Here is a 25463-nt window from a genome sequence, read left to right as displayed (position 1 = left end):
TTGGTTTTTCTGGAAATTTTTTTTCTGCACTAAATTTTTTAGCCATAAACCTAAATTTCGATTGATTGAAACAAGTTAATTTTATTGCCCAAAATATCGATTAAACCACATTGCTGGCACATATTTGATTTTTGAGCAGGTTTTTCGTCATTACAAGCACAAAAACAGCAACAAATGAAAAAGCCAAAGCAACCTACGGTATACATAAACACGCATTCATGCAAAAACTCTACTTTTGGCGCAAATATTTTGAAAATAAATAAAATAAATAAACTTGTTTACAGTAATGCTTTGGCAAATGAAGTGTAAACCCATTGATTATCCATTTTTGTAAGCCACAGAGTCGCTTAATTCACTGCTACTTATTCAATGAATCGCAAAATTAAATCTCTTTAACAATTAGAGCCCACAACGCCTGCGCAAATATTTGCACAATTGAATATTGCCGAGAGTTTGAATGAAATATTTTTGCTTCAAAACATAAGATTCGCTTCCCACACATAACTGCCACTACATGCATACTTAAAAGTACAAATACAAGTACTTTGTAGCATTATACTTGTTTGTGGGAGAGAACACCTGTGCGCATGCGCAAAATTGCGTTGTGCTTTTGATTACTCAGTGCTTATTTGCTTACGCTGTACTTCACGAAACTTTGCATACTCGCACTTAATCGTGTGCGTGTTGCTACAAAGCGTTCTTGTCTTTCGTCAACTCAAAAGGCATTTTATCAACGAAAAATATGTCAGTTCTTTTTCTAGCATTTTTTGTGCGTTATTTTGACAATTGTCTGCTGTATCTAATGACCAGTTGTTAGTAGCGTTGACAGCGTGAATAATTGGCGTTTTTAAGAATTTCCATAGTAATTTTCTTTTGCGAAACAAAGTATGTGTAATTTTCATTAATGATTGTATTCATTTTTCTTAAGCGTTCCCATTTAAATGTCAGCTGTGGTACAGAAAACAAATTCTAATGATTTGTAAATAATTCTTGTAGACGAGGTCATGACAATTTTTTGCTTTTATTGCTATAATTGAGGGTCTTTTTTATCAACTGTTTCGAAAATTTATGACGGCGGTAAAGTAGAGCGAGCTGTCATATATGGTAAAAGTGATCCAAATTTTTTGTAGAAAATGATAAATTTGTAAATTATCTACGGTATACTGCAATGTAGTAGAATAAGCTACTGAAGACTTGTGTGCAAGCAAAGTTTTGGATGTATTTTGCCTTTTGGTTTTCAAATATCAATGAGTTTTTTAATTTTTCATTATTTATTTGAAGCAATTGTAATATGTTGCTTTACTTTACTTTTCTGAGAAAAATATAGAAAAGCGCCGCTAACAGAAAATAAAATAATAATGAAGAAATAATGGCAATTATTTAAGCCTATTTATCAACCATAATATGTACTGCCAGTAATTTCTTTTGATGCGTACAAAAATCGTATCTAAAATGAATTTCGATTTGATAATAACTTTTTATCAAAAAATATATTTTCGGTCGATGGCGCATTTTAGTATTAAGTTTATTTTTGTAATTTACCTACTAAATAAACTGACAATAATAATAAAATTAAAAATAATAATAAAAAGTTTTTTATCGCTTACGATTCACTACATCATATTATATATGTAAGTTTTTCAAGCTTTTGTTCTCAGATATAACCAATATATAACCCATGTATAACCAATATATAACCATTTTATAACCAATACTCAAATTTTCTTTTAATATCAGTGGTTTCATTATATTGTTTTTCCTTAGCCTGTAAACTTCTGAACAGTGATGTCCTGTTATTTTGCATTTTAACTGACGATATTTAGATTCATGTCTGTATTTATTACTTTGGAAAGTTTTTCTTTCGTGAGGCAAGTAAGGAAAAAACATATTTCGTCTAAAGACATGAACATGTAATCATCTCACAATCATAATTCAAAATTCACCTTATGCAAAACTCTTGAAATAAAAAAAAAATTATTTTTCGGTATGACAATAATTCTTTAACTGGGGAAGGCAAGTAAAATGATGTATTAACAATCTTTAGCAGTATAGTGAAGGCAAGTAAAATTGAGTACTAAGGAACTTTAGCAGTGTATATTAGATGCATATCATAGCTGTAGTACTCTGCTGTAGGAAATACTCCAAAAAATTGCTGCTGTAAAGGAATAGTTCGCAAGTATTATTGGATTGAGAAGTTTTATATAAGAGAATACGACTAATAATGTTTTCAATAATAATAATCATATTACATTTTGCTTTAATAATATAAATGATAATGTAATGAAGAACTCTTTAAGATAGGTTTTATTTCCTTCCATATGAAATCACCAAATTTATTCTTGCTAACCGAATCGGTAAAAAAATCGAATGCTTTTCTGGCGATTTTTACCAAGGAAAAAATGAATTTTTACCAGTGAAATCGTGGTTGCAGAATCATTAAGAATATTGCAGATAAGTTCTGGGGAGCCTATTTTAGCAGAAACACAAGTATTTGAGCGGCACAAAGTATGCAGTGAAGGTCGTGATATCAACTCTGGGCCATATAAAATTTTAAATTTAAAGATAGGGCGTAAAAGATTGAGTGTAGCGTTTGCTTTATGGCACGTAGCCGTCCTGCTCGAACCAAAAGTTGTCCAAGTCTTCCTCTTCAATTTGCTTGAAGAAAAATTCGGTTCGGTTCGCGATATCGCTCGCCATCGTCCGAAAAGATGATTTTTCGGTAAAATTGACCATCCTCGGTCAAACGATCTTCTGCCCAATCTGCGAAGTATTTTTCAGTTTTCTTCTAGTAAATAGCAACACCTTTTCGTAAATTTTAGACTTTTTGCTGAATATCTGCCACTTTCCGAATGGTATTCGACGTTTCCAATGTCGAAATATAGATAATTCAAATTTAAAACTTTAGATGGCCCACCCTATATAAGAGGACCGCATCAATACATTTTAGATTTGAATCAGAGCTAGACCCGAACCCGAACCAGAGCTTTTACAAAAACGAAGACGAGTATAGTTCGCAAAAGAGTTATTTGATAATGTACTAGTATATTTATAAATGCAGCTTCGAAATTGTACAAAAATTTAGCGAGTGATGCACCAAAAATTTACCAAAAACGATAAACATAGAATTTGCGAAAGACACTGAAGACCACCCCAGCCGAGACTTGTAACAACCGTTCTTACAATAGGTCTACGTAACCCGGATTTTTTATCCGACCAAGGACTGTCAACTCAGCAAAATTCCACCGCTACAAAAATAACAACAACAGATTTATAGCAAGTGTAAGGAAAATTGGTGTCAGTGTAAGCCTGTTTATGTTTATTGGCTCAAGAATCTATTTAGAACGCCAAATATTTCTATTTAAATACGTGAAAAGTAAATCTATTTTTAGTAGCGCAGCAAGAAATATTTAAACTTAATAACGAGCCATAAATCACCAAGAAACCCTGGCTTTCTTAACTGCGGTAACTTTATACTTGCTCCAACAGTGTTCTGATGCTAAAAAAAAATTAATTGAGAGTTGCCAAAAAATTATTTGACAAACTTGGAGCTAAAGTCATTTTGGAAAACTCAAAAAACAAAAGGTTGATTTTTTTAAGATTGGTTAATGAATAAAAGTATGAGTTTGCAGTATAAAGAATATACTTTTCGAAAAAATTCTAATTTTAAATATATTTTAATTTTAAATTTATATTTAATTTTCATCACTGAACCATAGAACAACAAATGCCTAAGCTCCTTTTGGGACAGTTTCATATATTTTTAGAACCTTTTCTTATTGAATATATGGCAACTACAAAAATTTTTAATGCAATTTCTCAGTTATAGTAAAATAAAGACACCTAAACTATAATTTACAATAGAACTTAATGCTTTAAACTACAAATTGCTGCTTACCATTTGCTCCAGTTTATTAATATAATCCAAATTCATAATAAGAAATTTATATTCCAATAAGCAAAACACTTTTAACACAATTTTTTCAATATCACTATTTTGCAATAAAAATACAAAATTATTGTATTGAGACAACGCACACTGAAATATACATGTATACTCTCAGCTCTCTTCAAAAACTGCGTTTATATACAAGTAAAAACACAGGAACTTATTACACAAAAGACTTAAGAAACGAACTTGTTAGCAAAAACCACGTTTTCCGCAGTACGCAACCGTTGTGACAAAACCGTTATATGCGCGCACAGACACACACAAGCAACAACGCTATAAAAGCGCTACATTCATATTGTATTATTAAGTTGTTGTTGTATTTTCATGAGGCTTCCTCAGCTTAGAAGCAACAATGTAAACAACATCACAGCCGCCATTGTTTCCGTTGCAAGCGGACACTGCGGCACTTACTCGGCAACAACGGGCAATTGCAATGCGTTGCAACCGCCACTTAACTACAGTTAATTTCGCAAAAAGCAAACAGATAAGCAAAGTGCTAATTTTCAAAATAAACACGGCGCACCAATTTTATTAATAGACACAAGCGCGTTCGTTTGCAAGCGCACTTATTTTTCTTATTAAAAAATATATATTTCAATGCACTACAGACAAGAGAAATGAACTGGCGAGATGCAAAAGTGTTGCGCGTCACGTCCAGCCGGCTCAGAAGTCGAATTGAGAATCATTCTTGGACCAGCCTAGTACAGAGTGCCGAGTTAGCGAGCCAAGCTAAGGCAAGAGCGCAGAGCAGCGCGTACAAATAAGCAAGATGCGCGGGAATGTATGGGAATGCATGTGTGGTGCACAGACAGATACATACACACTCACATGCGTATATTTATTTACATATATGTATTTGCTTTGCATGTGTTAGTCGAGGCTTTCTTGTTCGCGCTGAGCATGGAAGAAAGTCATCAATGGACCGTTGTCGTTCTTTTCTTCCTCAAGCTTGCTTATTAATTTCTGTGTTCGCTGCTTTGTTTATACACATATCTTCGCTATCTTCTTCAATTGTGCTGCTCATTTTGCTACACTCGCTCTACGCTTTCGTCTCCTCATTTATTCTAATGCAAACATGCTCGCAAAGCGCGCGTATAAGCACGAAAAGGGGCGCACAGGCTATGGCCAAAGCGATGGCGAGAGTGGCGAGCGTTGGTGAAAGAAACAGGTGGGCTGGCTCGCTGCACTCTTAAATCGGCGCTAAAGAAGTAATTATCGTTGAGTGGCAGCGTTGGCGGCGGCAGTGCGCTTGGGCAGCTGTCATTTATGGCGTTTAGTTGCCTGATTTCCCAGTTTCCCAGCGTTTAGGCTTACATCATGCGGCAAAGCGGGCGCGTGGCTTTTTTGCGCCATCATTGTTGTTCTTATTGTTTCATGTATACGTGTGTGGAGTGCATTTCTCTAAGTAGTTGCCAGCGGTCGCAGCGTTGCATGCGTTTTCCGGTTCTTAAAAGAAATGTATGCGAGCATGCACTTAAACAAACATATATACAAACATACGTACACACATATATATATATGTATATAGATATATACCACTAACGCTGTTAAGTACTGCAGCATCATGCCGGCATTTATTTTATGTTTTATTATTATTGTTATTACAACATTTTTGTATGAGCATAGAACATTTATATTTTGTTGCTTTGTTTTTTTTGTTGCAGCCATATTTGGTGTGGCATGTTGGCGTGTTGTTCGTGGCGTTAGTGATGACATTGCATTTAGAGGAGCGGCTGCTCTTAGCTCAAGCGTTGCAACATTCCAGCACAAAAGAACAATTATGAAGATTAAATAGTGGAATAACAATTTTGACAGCAGATTTGAACAACAACAATAATTACACAACAACAAAAAATATGTATATATTGATTACTTAGTTCAATGAAGATTATTTGAGCTCAGCTAAGCTGCAATATCGTCGTCAATCGATTCTTCTTTAATAGCTTAGACATCGCATACGCTGCTATGACCGAGTAAAATCGATTACGACTACAAATTCTACTTTCTATACTTAATTGTTTTTGTAAAAATTACAAAGAAAATACAAAAAAAAGATGGGATAATAGGATGCAAATACAATGAAAATATGTTTTTCTTTGAAAATTTGTATTTTAATAGGTGTTACTGCAAAAATATTATTTTATAGAGTTGCCAGCTAATTTGAAATTGTTATACTAATTATTAAAATCAAATTTTTTTTTATATAATATAAATAAAAAATACTAATAATAATCATAAAAAAACAATTATACATTCTAACAAGGTTGCCACACTTTTTAAAAAAATTAAATTATTTAAATTTTAAAATTAAAGTAATTGAAAGTGCCTAGTATATATTTTTAGAAAAAAATATATATATATGTATATATGAAAAAGGTATGTTTGGAGTTGCCAGCTGGTTTCAAATTTTTTGAAAATTTGAAGGTCACAATATTAGTGAGGATTTTTTTTAATATTTACCCCACCCAAAATTTAAATATAAGTTGTAGGAACAAAAGTAAAAGTTTTAAATATTTTTTGTACCAATATTAGAGTTTAATAAGAACTTAAAACACAGTTGCCATATTATTTAAAATGTTTGGTATATTTATATTTTTAAATATAAATATTATATATTTTTAAATTAAAGGCACAAAGTCTAGTGAAAGAATGAGAAAATATAGAAAAAATTAAAATTTATTGCGAAAGAAAATTTATGGAGTTGCCAGCTGATTAAATTTGTTTAAAAAATTTTAAAATGTGCTCTTCTACCGTAAATAATTGTTAGAATTAAATTAAAGTTGGCACAAAAGTATAGAAAAGTGAGAACTTATTGCGAAAGAAAATTTATGGTGCTGCCAGCCGATTAAATTTGTTTGAAAAATATGAAAATTTGCCATAATACCGTAAATAATTGTTAAAATCAAATTGTAGTTGGCACAAAAGTCTTGAAAAATTAAAATTTAATGCGAAAAAATTTGTATAGTTGCCAGCCGATTAAATTTGCTTAAAAAGTGTGAAAATTTGCTATATTATCGTAAATGATTGTTAGCATTAAATTAAAGTTGGCACAAAAGTATAGAAAAGTGAGAACTTATTGCGAAAGAAAATTTATGGTGCTGCCAGCCGATTAAATTTGTTTGAAAATTAAGAAAATTTGTTATATTACCGTAAATAATTGTTAGAATTAAATTAAATTTGACACAGAAGTCTAGAAAAACTAAAACTTTTTGCGAAATAAAATTTATGGAGTTGCCAGCTGATTAAATTTGTTTGAAAAATATGAAAATTTGCCATATTACCGTAAATAATTGTTAGAATTAAACTAAAGTTAGCACAAAAGTCTTGAAAATGAAAATTTATTGCGAAAAAAAATTAATGGAGTTGCCAGCTGCTTAAATTTGTTAAAAAATACGAAAATTTGCCATATTACCTTAAATAATTTTTAGAAATAAATGTACAGTTGCTACAGAAGTCAGAAAAAAATAAAATTTATTGCAAAAGAAAATTTATAGAGTTGCCAGCCGATTAAATATGTTTGAAAAACATGATGATTTGTCATATTAACGTAAATATTGTTTTATAGTTTTTTGATAGTGGAAAAAATTTTATGAAAAAATTAATTAATTATGTTGCCACCTGGTTTTTAATTCTAAAAAAATCATAACTTATGACAATATATGGCTATTAAACTGTAGTCATTGAGAAACTTTCCAAGTATTTTATTGAAAATAATAACACTGTTCAACAAAATTAAACTTTTTTCAAATAAAAAGTTTCCACAAAAAATTCTGGTAAATTGACCTCAAACTAAAAGAGTGTATGTAGTTGTTGGCAAAGCTGAATTCTTCCATTATACTATAAACATCTGAAAAAACCCTTCATTACATCTATGACATACAAATATATGCACATATGTTAGATTTATTTGACAGATATTTATGAAATTTAAAGTGAAGTTCGTGGATTTCTATATAAAAAACCGAATACATCACTTTTTTTATAAATCTTCTAAGAAAGTTAGAAAAAAGTACGTGAGAAGAGTTATATTAGACTAAAGGTTAAATGAGTTCAATTATAAATTATTTACCGTAAAATTCTGACTTTAACTAAAACATAAAAAATTAAAAAAAATTAAGCATATTAAAGCGCAAAAGCCTTAAGTCTGCGAAAAAACACAAAACATTGTTTTCAGATTTAATCGCCCTTTTGATTAATCAACAAACAACAGTTTAGCAGATTTCTTACAAGAACACCAGCACCAACCCATGCTCACATTAAAATTCAGCTAAAATAAATTTTAATTTACTACAAACGATACATTTTATTGCCTGTTATTAAATTCAATGGTTCACACGTCACTGTGCTTCTTTCTCCCGTTTATTAAATCTTTCTAGCTTTCACACATCGAGTTTGCTGCTTAAGTCTTTAGTCTAATAATGACTTTTAGGTCGCATTCTAATTTTGTTTGTAGTTGTTATGCCCTACCTACTAGATTAGCATACTAGAGGTAGATTAGCATATTTTTCAACTCCTCATAAATCATGTTAGTAAATTATGTTTTTGGAAATTTGGTGGCATAAATTCTGAGCATTAGCAATAGGTGAGAAAAAAGTGAACAGATGGGCGAAGAAAGGTTCAACTTGAATAGTATATACATATGTATATATAATATATCTTTAGGTAGCGGAATATGCAAATTCAAATTATTTTTGAAATGGCGACGTGTTAATTTACTTAATTAATGGCTGTAAAATATTGTTAATTAAGTCAATGAAGACACTAAGTCTTAGTAAATTGTATTTAGCTAGAAAGGGAATTCAGATTTGGGTAAGTTGAACAAATTGTTTCAAAGTCTAACAGTAATAGTTTAAGAATAAACAACTTTAGGTATGTTAGTAAAGGCCTTAGAGTGCAGCGAAATAGTGTAACGCAACGAAATTCCGTCACACTCACAGCATATAGTGCGCCACTACAGTGAAAGCTAGAATATTTATACAGTTTATATACATATGTAGGTATATTTTATCCAAGTATTATATAATACCGTTAGTTCTTTGCAAAAAAATTTTTGGCAGGTTGCCACCTGTTTGAAATTATTTAAGTAAAATAATTTGTCTGATAAAAGTAGTATAACTAGTAATATCGATTATAGCTTTCGTTTTAAAACATTTTTTTGTAAAGTGCTGCCACCTGTTAAAAAATTAGAACACCAATAAATGGATTGCATAACAAATGCCATGAGTGTCAAGTGAAGAATTTTGAGTAAGCCTTTTCCTGAACTTGAAATTTTATGTAGAGGTTGCCACATGTTTCATTTTTTTCAAAGAAATAAAGAAAAAATAATAATATTAACAATATCAAATATAAAATAAATATTTAAAAATATGTAAGCAGTGTTGCCACATTTTGTGAAGGGGCTTGCCACAGTTTAAAAATTTTAATGCAATTAAATTTATCCACGAATAATAAATTTTACAGCTAAAAATATTTAAGCAGTGTTGCCACATGTTTAATTTTTTTATGTAATGAAATTAAGGAAAGGTTCAGTAGTTTAAGTATCGTTTTCCAGTTAAATGTAACCCATAGGTGAACAAAAAAATTAAAAAAAAAATATTGTGAAATATTAATAACTTTTCACACCTAAAAGCTAAGTGTTAGATATTATTTTAGTTTACGAATTTAATCAAATTAAATAAATGTAAATTTAGATAAAACAAAGGGGAAGTCCAAAACAAATTCCAACCTCAAAAGGGTTGCGTGATTTTACTATGAGTGCTACATGCTGGGAATTCACACCTTGAACAGATGCAAATGCCGCAACGCCCAAAAAGTTAGCGTAAAAAAAACAAAACCCGTTAACTGCACAAGTGTACTGTAATCAGAGCATAAATTTCAATTTTTTGGTAATATACGAAATAGGTGAAATACACACTACCCAAATATATAACCATATATGGCACATATATGTATATTTGACTGTGCACAAAAAAATGCCTAAACAAATCCACATTTCCTCTACAAAGCAGCCGCAAGTGCCACAGTGTCTTCGCAAAAGCGCCCAAAGAAATGTAGAAAGAAAATCTCAAATTGAGTTTGTGCGGCAAATTAACGCATCGTAAACAGGCCGCCACCGTAAAGCAGCATAATTTGTTGCGTGCACACACTTCGCCATCTGTACATAGTTGTGTGTAGCAGCGAGGCGTGCAGAGAGTTAAAGCACTGTTAATGATCTGCAGCCGCGATTCGCATAAATATCTTTTTCATTGCTTTGAAAGGAGAAGTGGAAACGGCAACTATGCAAACTGGCAGGTCGTTAGATGCGTGAATTGTTTTTTATGTGGCGGCATACGCATGTACATATACATTTGTATGTATTCCACAGTGGGCAGCGACTAGTGAAAAGTGCCAAAAAAAAATAAATTAAAAATATTATAATTTTTTATAAATATTTTTGCAACGATAATGAAACCAAATAAGTAGCTTATTAGAAGCAATCTAATCTAAAAATATTTATTTTTGGCACTACTTTGTGAGTATGAAATAACAAAATAAGGTTCAACATTTCTTTCATATTCACAAAAAAAAAAGATTTTTGAAAATATTAAAATTTTTTGACAATTTAAAAAAAACTTTGAAAGTATTATTTAACATTTTTGAAAATTTCATTGAAAAGTTTTGAAAATTAAAAAAAATGTTTGGAAATTTTAAAGAAAATTTTTGAAAAAAATTTTTTTTTTTTTTGAAAATTTTTGAAAGTTAAACAAAAAGAGAATTTTTTTAATTTTAAAGAAAATTTATTAATATTTTTTGTAAATTTTAAAGTTAAAAAAAAAATTGAAAATTTTGAAAGTCTTAATAAAACTTTTGAAATTTTTAAAGAAAATGTTTGGAAAGTTTTAAAGAATTATTTTTTAATATTTTAAAGTTTTTAATTTTAAAGAAAATGTTTGAAAATTTTATAAAATTTTTTTGAAAATTTTAAAGAAACTTTAATAAAAAATTTTAAAGAATATTTTGGAAATAAAAAAAATTGAAAATTAAAAATAAAATTTAAATTTTTCAGAAAACTTTTAAAAGTAATAGTAAAATTTTTTTGAAAATTTAAGGAACATTTTTGAAAGTTTAAATACATTTTTTTGACAATTTTAAAGAAAAGTTTCGAAAGGGTATGTGAGGACCATTGGTGCGTGTGCCCTAAATGCAGCAAATTACCATTCACATAAACATTCGCTTGTGCGAATTTCTGTTGGCGACGCTATAAATTTGCGTTACATACAAATATTTTAGCAAGTCATACACATACTGAACAAGTGAGTGCCGAATAAAAAGCATTACTGACTGCATAGAAATCGCGCACATTTTATTTGACTATTTGTTTTGCTACATATTTCTGTAAAAGCCATTTAATTTCTCATTTGTCTACTTAAAATTACCCTCTTTTTCTTCTTCTTCTTCAGCATCTACCCATATTTACGCTAGTTTTGCTCTCTTTAGTCTTACTTTTTTTTGCAGATTTCTTGCGACTTTTATTTATTATTTTTGCTGTATTTTTAGTCGCGTATTTATGACTTCTGTGTACAATATTTACCTTTAGCGCGCAAATATGACATATAAAGAGCCATTTAAAATATCACAAATAAAGGCTTAAGTGTAAATTAAATTTATTGCTTGGCATAAATATTTCTTAATGAGATTTCGTGAGTTGTAACTGCGAGTACAGTGACTTTGATGCGCCGCGAATAAGCAGAGTTTACATGACATGCATATGTGGGCATAAATGAATATGTTTGCTACTATGTAAACACATAACTGCATGCTTATATGGCATTTAAACGAGTATACATAAATACAAACATACGTATGCATACATATGTATGTATTTATAAACTTTGCCTCAAACTTTTGTATGTGTGTGATGTAAGTTTTGTATTTAAGTTTCATTAAATCAAATTGAGCTGAGCCGGAGATAAACTCTACTTTATGTGCACGCCACAAAAATTATAAAGATACTTGATAGCCATTAACAGATATTAGAGTGATTTAAGTGTTTTTTCATTACACCAACTGCTGACTTCAAAATAATTGCGTAATTTTAATTTCAAACTCCATTGAATGTGATCTAATTAAGTCAAAATTATCAAAATAGATTATTAAATATTTAACTTGCTAGGGGTTCCCGTAATCATAATTATTTTCCATTTCAAATCGTTTTACTTTCATATTTTTATACTGGCGGTCTTTAATTGTGGGCAAAAGTGTCGGTCTAAAAATCCAAGTTTTTACATTTCATGAGATTTTCCAAAAATATCATGCGACATTTTATCAAGAGAATACTAAATTTATGGAGGAAAACCTTCTACAGCCTGCTGAATGGCAGCGAAATCATAACATCAGGGGATGGTGAACCAGATTCCCCAATCGATTGCAATGGAGCAGACATTCCATTGCCCGAACATGAAGATGTTCGAATAGTAATTACTCATCTAATGACAACAAAGCGGCGGGAACCGATGGATTGCTGGATAAGCTATTGAAATACGACGGCGAAGAACTGATAAGGAGCATGCATCAGATTATTTGTAGTTAGTATATGGTAATCATGCCCATTTAAGTGTGCTCTGCCCAATCCATGAAAAGGGGGACTCTACAATTTGCGCCAATTATCATGGCAAAACCCTCCAAAACATCGATACGGTTCTATCGAGCGTATTGTGTGAAAAATTAAAGCCCACCGTCAAAGCACTGATTGGACCTTATCAGTGTAGCTTTAAGCCTGGGAAATAAACAACTAACCAGATATTCACCATGCGCCAAATCTTGGAAAGGAAAAGGAAAGGAGCTGCCATTATGTCGCTATGCCTGAATTTGGTATCCCTGAAAAACTAATACGGCTGTGGAAAGTGACATTGGGCAATACCAAAAGCACCAACAGGATCGAAAAGAACCTCTCTGTGTTGTTCGATACCAAACGAGGTTTCTGACAAGGTGACTGAAAATAGTTCATGCTGCAGAGCTGAATAAGGAAGGTCCAACCTTCTATAAAAGTGTACAGTTTCTTGCGCACGACGATGATATTGACCTTAACAACTGCCCCGTTAGTTCTACTTTCTCCAGACTGGATAAGAAAGCGAAACGAATGGGTCTGGTTGTGAACGAGGACAAGGTGAAATATCTTCTGTCATCAAACAAACAGTCGTCGCACTCGCGACACCAAGAACAATGTGAGCCTCAAAGTCAATGGCAAATAGCGCATTCGATGGAACGATAAGCTGCACTAGACAAAGTTCAGCGAATCAAGAGACAGCGGCTGTTGGCTAGATCTTATCGTCCGAATGCATGGAAACACTCCAGCTCTGAAAGTATTCGACGCAGTACCCGGCGGGCAGAGAAAGAGGAAGACTTTCACTTCGTTGGAAAGACCAGGTAGAGAAGGTCTTAGCTTCGCTTGGAATCTGGCGCCAAACAGCAGAAAGGAAGAACGATTGAGGCGCTGTTGTAAGACGGCTGTAATTGCGTAAGCGTTGTCTACGACAATACAGAAAATGAAGTGAATCATACACGTTTTAGCCGGCATTTACGAATCTTATCACATGTTCGTGTTCAATAAGGGACATAAACTGAAAAAATTTAAAAATTACGAATTAACTTGAAAATATTGTATTACGCAAGGTCTTTTTTTAACAATTTCTTCCCCACCTCCAAATAATTATTTTACAGTAACTATATTTTCATTAAAACAATTGCCGTTAATTCCATAAATGGCTCAAATTAATCGAGTTGCAATTTGTGTGCCTCATCATCTTCAATTTAGAACAATTGCAAGCACAACACGCAATCACATCCCAACTAGCTCATCTAACAGTCCAAAATTACAATCTGGCTATAAAAACTGCAATGCGCTAGATGGACCACACAGTGCGACTAAAGTAAGTATTCAAGTGTCAACTCAAAACACTAATTTATTAGCGGTAAAGCAAAGGCTCTAAAAGCATGTTGCGCTTCGTAGCCGCTTCGGTGCTGATTTGCGCCGTTTACCATGTGACAACCACAAGTGCTGCACCGCATCCACCGACCACAGCAGCGCCACTGGTGGCCAATCAGGCAGCCTACGACACGAAATTCGATAACATCGATCTGGACGAGGTTTTGAACCAAGAGCGTCTGCTGCGCAACTACATTAAGTGCCTGGAGAACACAGGTCCCTGCACGCCCGATTCCAAAATGTTGAAAGGTATGTACGCATATACTATGATCGTGCAGCTAACAGTAATATTTTTGTATTATGTTATATATATGTATGTATATTTTGAGGTTTCGCCAATTTCAGAGATACTCCCCGACGCTATTTCAACCGATTGCGCCAAATGCTCGGAGAAGCAGAGGCTTGGCTCAGCGAAGGTGACGCACTTTTTGATCGACAATCGTCCGGAGGATTGGGCACGTTTGGAGCAGATATACGATCCGCAAGGCAATTACCGTTTGAACTATTTGGCGGCGAAGGACAAAGGCGATGGCGTGGAGAAAACTACGGAAGCGGTTACTAAGACACAAGCCTGAACCATAATGCTATATCAACTGTACGCAAACATGGACCGTTATATGTAGTACTCAATTGAACAGCGTTGTATTTTATAAAACTTACACTGAATGGCTCAATATTAAAAGGACATGTTTTTAGTTTTAGATGCATTCCAAAAAGTACAAAAAAAATATAAAAAAGCAAAACAAAAATTAAAAAAAAAAAATCATAACAAAAATTCAGCAAAAAGTTCTAAAAAAAATAAATCTTGCACAAAATGAGTGAAGAGCATAGTTGCCAACTGTCTTCAAATATTATATTTTTAAAGTGTTTCTTTCGGAAAGCATTTGGCCTCAACAGACACACCATATGTCACAAGAAGTACGCTAAAGATTTTAAGAAATTTAGGTGAAAACTTCGGCTAAGCATTAGTATACATATAATACAAAGCATAAATATTTGCCTTCGAGTGTAGAAGACCAACATAAATATTCAGGCAATTTTAAACTCTGTTGAAATTCTGAACATTGTTACCATATAAGAGAATGAATTTGTTCCACTTCTTAGATGTATTGCAGTCATTAGGAAATTTTATGAGATAGCTGGTTTTTAAATTAAAAAGTGTTGCCAGATATTAAAATAATTTTATTATTTTTTTATTTTAAGTTAATCGGAATTCGCATCCTAAAAAAAAAAATTGTAACCCATGTGTAATTTCGAACAGAGTTGCCATATAACAAAATATTTTTTTTATACATTTTAGTTATAGATTATAGGGTGACTTGATAAGGTGTGTTAATGGTTTTTAAAGACAGTTTCAGTATTTTTTTTTACGAAAACAGAGTTGCCATATAATAAAATATTATTTTTTTAGTTTTTATTTCTAGTGCAGTTGTTAGAAATTCGTATCCTTGAAAACAAATTTAAACCCACATGTGATTTCAAACAGAGTTGCCATATAATAAAATAATTATTTTTTAAGATTTTAGTTGTAGTACATAGGGTGACTCGATAAAGTGTATTAATGGTTTTTAAATCCAATTTGTATATTTTTTCAACTATAGAAAACTCACATTAGAAAATAAGCAACAGAGTTGCCATATAATACATATATAAACAATTTTTAATGTTCAGTTATAGTGTAGGCATTTGAAAATTACTTTCCTGAGGTACCTATTTTAAAACTATGTTATATTGAAAAAGAGTTGCCACATAATAAAATTTATTAGTCGTTAGTGTAAGTGCAGTTATTTGGAATTTATTTTCTTAAAAACACATTTAAATCCTAATGTGATTTTGAATAGAATTGCCAACTTTAAAAAATATTTTTTTTAGTTATAGGTTTATAGGGTGATTTGATAAGGTATTTTAAGAATTTTTGTAACCGAATTACGAGTATATTTTTAAGTAAAGGCTTGCAAGTAACAGCTACACACTGTTGTTATTTGAAGATCAAATGAAGAAATTATGAGAAAATTGATTAGAGTTCACAGGGTGCCAGAGAATTTTTTAACTTTCCCTTTATACTAAGTCCGCAAATGACAAGAAAACAGCTTTTTTTGTTTTTTTTTTTTTTAATTACGGTAAATAATTTTTCTCTCACTAATTCTAGAACCTACAACACAAATAAAAAATTACAAAAATGAAATAATTAATATTTTTTTCCTTTTATTGTGAAAAGCGCAGAAAACAAATCAATCCTCTAAAGAAAGTAGACATTTCTTTGAAAGCATATTGAATTGCTCACACATCGCAGCCATTTAGAATTCAATTATGTTTTTTCAATCAATTAGTAGTTGTAATTAATGAAATGGAAAGCACAATAAACACTCAAAACAACTTGAAACAGGTCCAAGCGGTTTGTAGAGATGCACACAACCACCAAATTGTTTTCGCCGCGCATAAATAAACCGCTTGATTAAATAAGAAATGCGGTGCATACTAAATTATAATACACCAAAATTAATCATAAGCAAATATATATGAGTATATAATCATGGATGAATATAATTATTAGTTTTCAATGAAGCTTGTGCCCAATTTCGCTCACACGCTGAGCCTACCGCTAGTTATACTTGTATATGTATGTAAGTGTAAGTGTGTCTGTGCATGTTTTGAAGCTTTTTTACTAATTTGCATATATCAGCAGCATTGTTGTTGGCTTTGGATGAAATATGCACTTCATTAGGATTTCGGTCACCAATTTGGTTTTGTTATCATAATCTTTTCTTCTATGCGATTGCTTTCATTTCGGCGGCTTACTGAGTTGTCACATAGCTATGTATGAAGATAGATTTATACTAGTAAAAAACAAAAAAAAAATATTGCGTATAAAAATTCAAATATTAAGATCTACATACATATGTATGTATTCATATTAGTCTTAATATTTGAGTTTTTATACGCAATTTGATGGCCATTAAATTAACACGCCAAAAATTTCTGAGCTTCGATTTTCTTTTGAAGTTTTGCCTTCAGTCGTTAATTTGTTTATTATGTTTCTGTTATAATTTTTTGGTTTCTTATTTATTTTTGTTGCTGTTATCTTTTGCTACGAATTCCTATGAGGAAAGTTGGTCCACAATTTAATGTGCTGCATGAATTAATTGATGCATTAGCCAACTATCTGAGGAGTATGAAACAAACTGATTAGCATTTACATGCATATGACTTAGATATGTATGTATGTATATATGTTAACGGTAAAACCATGTAGTTCACCATGTAAGCTAGCCTCTAATGTATCACATTTACATCGATTTTATTGTTTTCAACTACATTTGCCCAATGAAGCTGCACAAATATTGATAGATATGAGTGAAAAAATTAAAACTGGTAATCACTCAAGGAAAACTAGCAAGTATATTTACGATATTATTTACTATATATCAAACCCATCATCTATTATTGTTTGGGAGAATATCTTACATATACGAGTATCAAATATTTTAAAAAGACAGCGCAAGTTCTTAATTTTCCAGCTAGTAGTATAATATACTAAATTTTTCCGAAGAGACAATTTCAATTGAAATAAAATAATTTTGCTAGAAAATTTCTTGCTCTGACTACATAGAAAAGAGGCGTACGAAAATCCACCTACCGGAAGTTAATGGAAAGGGTTCAGAGGCTCACTGTGCTGTGCATAATGAGACCTTTAACTCCAACGGCGACTCTTCAACTCGTACTCTAAACCTGTCACCTACAGACCTCTTCGCTGAAAACTGCGCAGCAAAATCGCCGAGACGACAAATGGCTGCAGGAGAATTTACACATAGAACCTTCGGGCATAGCTCGATGGGTAATGGCGTTTGGGCAAACGCCGACTACATGACCCCACTGTTCAATTGGGAAAGAAGGTTCAAAGTAAACAAAGAAAAATATGACTGGTGTGAAGGTATATTAGCTACGCGCAACATTCTAAACATCTATACGGATGACTCGAAAATAGATAATGGAGTTGGTGCGGGGATATACAGTCCAGAGTTAGGCATAAGACAACCTTTTAAATTGCCGGACCACTGCAGTATATTTCAAGCTGAGCTGTGTTTGCTGTTAGGAAGCAGCAGACTGGCCTCTAATGCACCTACTGGTAATTCCAAAGTCAACATCTACGTAGACAGCCAACCAGAAATCAAGGCAGTAACTTCGTATCGCATATTGACCAGAAAAGTCTTGGAAAGCAGGGAAGCAGAGTTACCAAAAGTAAACAACTTCACTTCTACTGGGTGCCAGGTCACAAATGCATCGAGAGCAATGAAATAGTGGACAAAATTGCCAAGAAAGGTGTGTGACTAACAATCGAAAACGTAATCAGCATTGGAAAGCCCATGCATTGTCTATACGACGATCTTGACAGAAGCATGGTAAAGAAAATTAAAACTCGATGGAACGAGCTACCGAGTACGAGTAGCTTTTTTGTGCTCTAACTATCACACCGGCAAAAAAGCGTGCTGAACATGACGGAATTTAGGTCTGAATTGTATGAAACGGCAAAATATATGCATACGTACATATTTTCTACTTACTTATAGAACATTTTCACATTAACGCAAGAACTTATGTCATTTCAATTTGATGCTTACCTAAAAGGAAAGAGAGTAGAGCAGAATTAGTAAATATGTTACATCAAAAAAAGGTAAATAAAATACAAATAATTGAGACAAATAAAATAAAGTAGACAAGAGAAATAAATTATAATCAAATTAGGATAAATAGCAAATATAATTGCATAATTATAAGGAAATAAACAAAAGAATATCCATGAAAATAGTTATAACACTGAAATTAGTCAATAATGACTAGTAAATGAGTAAAAACAATTTCTTCAATAAATAAAGAGCACAAATATTAGTTGAATTTCGCGATTAAAAACAAATATATATTTAAGAAAGTTTTATAATCTGGACTTATAAGCTCCCAGATACTCAAGCACATTAATTAACAATTAGTTGCAATTATTTGTTGTTGTCACGAGCATGGAGTAACAGCTAATTTGAAATAAACATTTCCGCTTGATACTATCAAAGTTTAATGGCGCTTATCTAATACTTTTATAAAAAAGCTCACATACAATTGACCGTAACTGTGTAATGCAAATAAGTATATGAATAAAAACTAGAATAAATTAATATGGATAATATTATTATAGGAACTCATAAACTTTTTGCAATTTCCATAATATTTTCTTAATAGTCTAGCATTAAGTTCGGCGGGACGCTAACAATTATTGCACACCTAAATATATTAACCTTACTGTAATCATAATTATGAAATTTTTTTGTTTAAAGTATGGGATATTAAATGCTAAAAGCTTTTTTTTTAATTTTTTCGTACATCTGTCTATGTGTGTACCGGATATTTCATTGAAAAATAGAGTAATTCCATTATAAAAACGATTTGAAAGCATTTCAAAGGATTATATGTAGAGATCAATGTCTGCTCTAAAAGAAATATAATTTTACTAGAAATAATATGATTCGTAAGATAAAGAGCTTTCATTCTATATGCTACAATAAGGGATAAGGCTTTGGAGCTTTCACCACTCGAACTTTTTAAAATGATTATGAGGACAATCGCATTTAAATTTAGCACCTTTTGGAGCTTTTATAAGTAAGTTTCTTACAAAATTGTAAGGAAAAGGAGCTTTAAGCTTTAAGTTTAAAAGAAAATCAAAGTTTATGGAGCCTTAAAAAATTTCAGAGCTTTCATTATTACAACATAAAGAAATTATTTTAAAAGAACAAGCATTTAAAAAATTATGGAGCTTTCAATTTTAAACAATTTGAGCTTTCACCTTTAAGTTAAATAAAAAATTGAAGCTTTTGAAGCTTTTATTGCCAAATTTCTTACAAAACTGTAAAGAAGAGAAGCTTTTCACTTGAAATTTAACAGAAAATCCAGTTTTTGTTTTAATAAATTTCAGAGATTTCACTATTCTAACTTATAAAAATTATTTTTAAAGAACGGGCGTTTAATACATTATGGAGCTTTTATTGTTACACTTGGTAAAAGTTGTAAAAAAATTGAGCTTCCACCTTTAAGTAAAATAAAATACTCAAAACTTTTGGGGCTTCCATAGCTAAGTTGGTTACAAAATTGTGAAGACGAGCAGCTTTCAGCTTTAAGTTTACCAGAAAATTGAAGATTTTGGAGCTTTAATGAATTTCAGAGCTTTCACTATTCTAACTTTTAAAAATTAATTTAAAATAAACAAGCTTTAAATACATTATTGAGCTTTTATTGTTAATCAAATTGAGCTTTCACCTTTAAGCAAAATAAAAAATCAAAACTTTTAGAGCTTTAATAAATTTCAGAGCTTTCACTATTCAGCAAATTCGAAAACTTGAATTCTTTTTTATTCTAATAAAATTTAAGGCTTACACCATTAAATTCATTAGAAATGTAGGCTTGAAAAGCTTTAATAATAAAAACAAAAAATAAAAATATAAATAAATTTTTTTTGTTAATTTTATTAGAATACAGGAACATTTTTGTCAATTTCAGTTGTTGCTGCTATGTTAGTTCAGTATTTCTAGTATATTTATTTCATATTTTCCATACAAAGAACCCCTTAAATGTTATTCTCCACGCTTCCTTCATTGCTTGTCATTCACTCAGGCATGTCAATGCAAAGGTAAAAGGTGACAGGTTGTTAGACTACTTAGTGTCAGTCATTGAAGACAGTGTACAGTCTATGCTAATGCATGCAAATTTAGCCAACTGTGTGCAATTTAGAATGTCTCAGATATATTTTAAGACGGTCGGTCATATTATGCAGCGCATAATAAGAATTGAAAGGGCATTTGGAGGGCTTCAGCCCAGCAAACTAAGCAGTTAGAGGGCTGGTTTTTGGCTAAGAAGCTTGTTACCTGTCTTTTGGTCTTAATGTAGTCATATATTGAATGTGTTAACACATGAAAACTTTTGAGCATATGTAATTTGAAACAGACGCAATGCCAATCGCTTATGATTTATTGTGCTGTGGGGAGCTTATTTTCCCTAAAGCTTTTGCAAATGGTTTTATGAAGCACTTAGGGGGCGGAAATTTGATATATTCTTATTTTTTACCTAATAGATTATGATTAATTTTAGTTGCAAGTGATGATTCCTAATTGATATAAAGATTTATTGGTTGGTTGGCTGGAAAGCATTTAACGCTTTTCAAAGGGAATATGAGTTAGTCGAATAGTTGTGTGGAAGAAATCAGTAAAGACATTATGTGGTAAATTTTTCAGCTCACATTCACATTTCACAAAAAACGTAAAATTTAAAGTATATATTTACGACATATGTATGTATAGCAGTCATATGTGATTGAACTTCCAGAGCTTTTAATATTAAAATGGTTAGAAAACTTCAACTGTATTAATTTTTTATAAAATTGGAGCTTTCATTAGTACATTTAACTGAAAAACTTTTGAAGCTTTTTTGAACCTTCAACACTAAACATGAAAAATGTAATATTATTGAGCTTTAACCCTTAAATGCATGGTTTTTCCTTTTTAAATACCAAGTGTGTATTTTTTAATTGGCGCGCCAAGCTGTCAAATTATTAAAATTAAAAAGTGAAATGTCATATCATGAAAGTTTGCATTCAAAAGTCAACACAGATATTTTTAGCACCTAATAAAAGTAAAAAATACTGTGTTTGAGTTACCGTTTAGAAATTATGTAAGGAAGAAAACACTGATGTATATATACATCATCATGCATTTAAGGGTTAATGATTTTAAATCTCTTAAAGGTTTAATAAAATTTCCAGATTTTAACACCAATTTTGAAAAGTTTAATGCGATTGAACTTCCAGAGCTTTTAATATTAAAATGGTTAGAAAACTTCAACTGTATTAATTTTTTTTATAAAATTTGAAGCATTAATTCGTAGGTTTAACTGTAAAGCTTTTAAAGCTTTTATAAACCTTCAACACTAACCATGAAATATGCAACATTGAGCTTTAATAGTTTCAAAAGCTGTTGTCGATAAAATAATTAGTAAACTACAACTGTCCCGAGTTGTAATAAAATTCAGAGCTTTCACTTTCGCCATTAAGTTCCACAGAAAAGCTTTTGAAGCTTTAATAAAAATTCGGAGCTTTCACTCTTAAGTTCAACAGAAAAGCTTTTGAAATTTTAATAAAAATTCAGAGCTTTCACATTTGAGTCACATAGAAAAGCTTTTGAAGCTTTAATAAAAATTCAAAGCTTTCATCCCTAAGTTCAACAAGGAGCTTTTGAAGCATTAAAAAATTCAGAGCTTTCAACTTTAAGCTCAACAGAAAAGCTTTTGAAGTTTTAATAAAAATTCGGTTGCAGTAACTCTGGTAGAAGTGAAACGATTATTTTTTGGAAGATGTATGGAAGAGTGTCTACACTTCACTGTAACCGACGTTTGTTTTGATAAACTCGGCAAAATGTCGATGAACTAAAGAAAAAGAGGAAAATTACCAGATCGCGATTTTTACTGTACAAAAAATTCTGGTGTAGAATGCCATTGTTTTTTCTCCTAAAATAAATGAAAATATAATATACCCGACAAACTATTAACGTTTAATGATATGGACTTTTTTGATATGAACTCGTAGTACAACCTTTTTTGATATGGACCCATATATGCTAATCGCTTATAAATAAGTTCCGGCAATTATGGCGAACGGAAAGTGTAAGTGTGAAAAAGCGGGAAATTGTAACAGCAACAGTTCAATAACCAACGCTAACGAGCTTAAAAGCGTGAAAAAACGTGTTAATAAAAAAGCAAAAAACAGAAAAATAGGCGTAAATATGTATGAATGTACATGTTTATGAATATAAAATATACTTGAGTATTTACAGAGGTAAAAGTACGTAGGTGTTTTGTTATAGATTTTTACATATTAATGCCAAATGACCAAACATAATTGCGGAAGAAAATTAGTATTTGTACGGAAAACTTGGAGTATCCTTATAAAATGGTTGGCTGAAACAAATGTAATATTAAAGCTTGAATAAAAGTTTACCTTTTATAACAATATTTAATCTTATATAAAAGCAAACAAATATACAAGTATCCATATGTAATTATACCATGCTAAACAAACTATATGTGTATGGGTAAAAGTATAGAAAAATTGACTCGCTAACCTAACTTTCGTAATTGGTGCGACCCGATTCAACAAATGCCGCCGTGGAAATGAGAACAATGGAGCAAAAGAAATTTGATAAAAATGATATATTACAAGCCGCATACAAAAGTGGGTAAACACTCATGAAAATATATAGTACGTGTAGTATAGTACATATGTATGTATGTATATATAAAAAGAAATATACATACGTACACATACAAGTATATAGATATATAGTACATATATCTTAATTGTATATGTGTTGCTCTATATTTATGATACTAACTAGTCTATGACATGTATTTAGTCAGCACAGTGTTTCCCACTTGTCACAGGAAACCAGAAATTGTTGGGGCGCTTAAGAAACCTGTTGTTCCACAAACAGTGAAATTAACTAGGATTACAATGCCATAACTTTAGCTAAAGTACATATCAACATATGCATGTATATACTTATGTATGCACTTTTTTCCAACACACTTTTTTCTGTTGCAGTTTTTTAACGCCACAACCCTTCAGCGTCCGTTTTTCGCGCTGCCAATTCACACTCCATGAAATATAGTAATTGTAAGTCTTGAAAAGGGAGCGAGTTACAGTTTATTAGCCAAAGGGTTCGGTATCAATTAGCATAAATTTGAAGCGAGTCCCTTTTTTTGCTGGCAATTGAACGCTTGACGTATTGACTACTTTATGGTTTCCGCGCTGTGAGGCAGACGGCATACAGGACACTTGCTGAAGCTAACTACATAAATGGTTGGGCTTATGTTTATAATTATTTAATTAGTAAAAACATTTTTATACTTATATAGTTTTATACGTCGTCAAGCTAATTTATAAGCTGCATTTTTTCGACGGCTAACTAACGCTAACGAAATACTCTTTCTCAATGGCCGGTTAGTAGCCATCTGTAAATGAAATTCCGTTTAACTGAACCAAGACTCCTTCTCTCGGTAGACAATTTTTTTTAAACCAGAACTTGACTGACAGATGGTTGAGACCGTTTTCTCAATGACCGGTTAGTAGCCATCTATAAATGAAATTCCGTTTAACTGAACTAAGACTCCTTCTCTCGGTAGAGAATTTTTTTTAACCAGAACTTGACTGACAGATGGTTGAGACCGTTTTCCTAATGTCTGGTTTCGTGCATGTATCAGTTATGTTCTGGTTAACTTAACCAGGACTCCTTCTTTCGATAAGAAAAAGCTTTTTTTAACCAGAACTTAACAGACCACTGGTTGCTATATAGACAATGAGAAAACGGACCTTATATTGTACAGTAGCAGTGTACAAGTCAGTATTGGACGAAACCAGTGCTTTTCAAGAGATTGTGAAAACTTTGATGATAATTACTACAAAGTGCTTTCCAAAGTAAACAGGACTTAAAAAAACAGATCAAATAGTGTTTTCGGCAAAACCAATTTATTTTATTCAAAATAGTCTCCTTCAGCTTCAATACAGCTTTTTGCACGGTCCAAAAGCATGTCGAACGAGTGTTTTAGCTCATTGGCCGGTATGGCCGCCAGTATGCCGGATCACATTTCCAGTGATCACGGATTTTGATTGACCCACATATTAATCGTCATTTACGTCCTCACGACCACTTTGAAAACGTTTAAACCACTTGTGGACTCTGCTATAGGATAGGCAATCAACGCCATAAACTTGTTTTATCAATTGAAAGGCTTCGGTAAAAATTTTACCAATTTTAAAATAAAATTTAATGTTGGCACTTTGTTCGAAGCTCATTTTCGCACCGATAACACAAACATACTGATACTTAAGACGCAATAATTTCACATACAATCGATGAAGTGTCATGAAATCTCACCGGACAATCGATAAAGATAGCAGATTCGAACGCACTAGTCGACATATAGATGGCGCTACCAGGGGGCGCTAGATTCAAAAAGTCCTGATTACTTTGGAAGGCACCTTGTATAAGGTTATGTGAATATTTCCCTCATATTTTTAACGATTTCGATTAAATCTTCCGTTATCCAATGATGAAAAAGCGCCAGCACCATAAAAAAAATCATCACAGTTACAATTTGATCATAAGCAACACCATTTTAACTTCCACCTTTTTTTGTTAATTATTACAACATAACTTCGCATACTTCGCTTCAATATCTTTACAGATTTGCATTTTCATTTCCCTTTCGAACAACAGCAATACCGACAAGCAGCCTTTTGAAATAAATTGCATTGAACCGTGACGAGTAGCAGCAATAGGAAACGAGTGCAATGTGTAATAGGCGAAGAAGCGCATTGTAGTTGAGATTATGAAAAAATGAAGCAACAACAAAATGGTAACTGAATCTGCAGAGGTGGGGAGATTGAAAGATTTTAGTAATTTTTTGATTATTTTATATGAAGAAATTAGAATAAATTAAAAGATTACTCATCAGTACTTA

The 25463-nt window shown here is 31.8% G+C and overlaps 2 protein-coding genes across 4 annotated transcripts in view; one reads left to right on the top strand and one right to left on the bottom strand.

Annotated features, from left to right (window-relative positions):
* LOC105226921 (rhophilin-2) overlaps positions 1 to 25463 on the bottom strand; it is a 123416-nt gene that overhangs the window by 53174 nt on the left and 44779 nt on the right. The window contains exon 1 of one of the 2 annotated variants that reach the window (XM_049456527.1): positions 3896 to 4051. The exons of the other annotated variant lie outside the window; for it this stretch is intronic. Within the exon in view, the coding sequence (XP_049312484.1) occupies positions 3896 to 3931 (36 nt within the window). The 5' untranslated portion in view covers positions 3932 to 4051. Of the gene's footprint in view, positions 1 to 3895; positions 4052 to 25463 lie in introns of those variants that run through there. 2 annotated transcript variants of the gene reach the window in all.
* Positions 13844 to 14531, top strand: LOC105229798 (putative odorant-binding protein A10). Of its 2 annotated transcripts, none has more exons than XM_011210256.4 (2): positions 13844 to 14162; positions 14243 to 14531. In XM_011210256.4, exons 1-2 carry the CDS (start codon positions 13922 to 13924, stop codon positions 14473 to 14475), a joined length of 474 nt encoding a protein of 157 aa, XP_011208558.2. In that variant the 5' UTR covers positions 13844 to 13921; the 3' UTR covers positions 14476 to 14531. The 2 variants fall into 2 exon arrangements, with proteins under 2 accessions (XP_011208558.2, XP_011208559.2); XM_011210257.4 differs by having other exon boundaries at positions 13846 to 14162; positions 14259 to 14531.

The sequence above is a fragment of the Bactrocera dorsalis genome, chromosome 4, assembly GCF_023373825.1.
Source record: "Bactrocera dorsalis isolate Fly_Bdor chromosome 4, ASM2337382v1, whole genome shotgun sequence".
Lineage (NCBI taxonomy): Eukaryota > Metazoa > Arthropoda > Insecta > Diptera > Tephritidae > Bactrocera > Bactrocera dorsalis.
This window is presented reverse-complemented; position numbering and strand designations above follow the sequence as displayed.

Coding starts and splice junctions, on each gene's coding strand:
- LOC105229798 (XM_011210256.4), top strand. CDS start 13,922: ATGTTGCGCTTCGTAGCCGCTTCGGTGCTGATTTGCGCCGTTTACCAT. Junction 14,163..14,242: donor CGATTCCAAAATGTTGAAAG/GTATGTACGCAT, acceptor GTATATTTTGAG/GTTTCGCCAATTTCAGAGAT.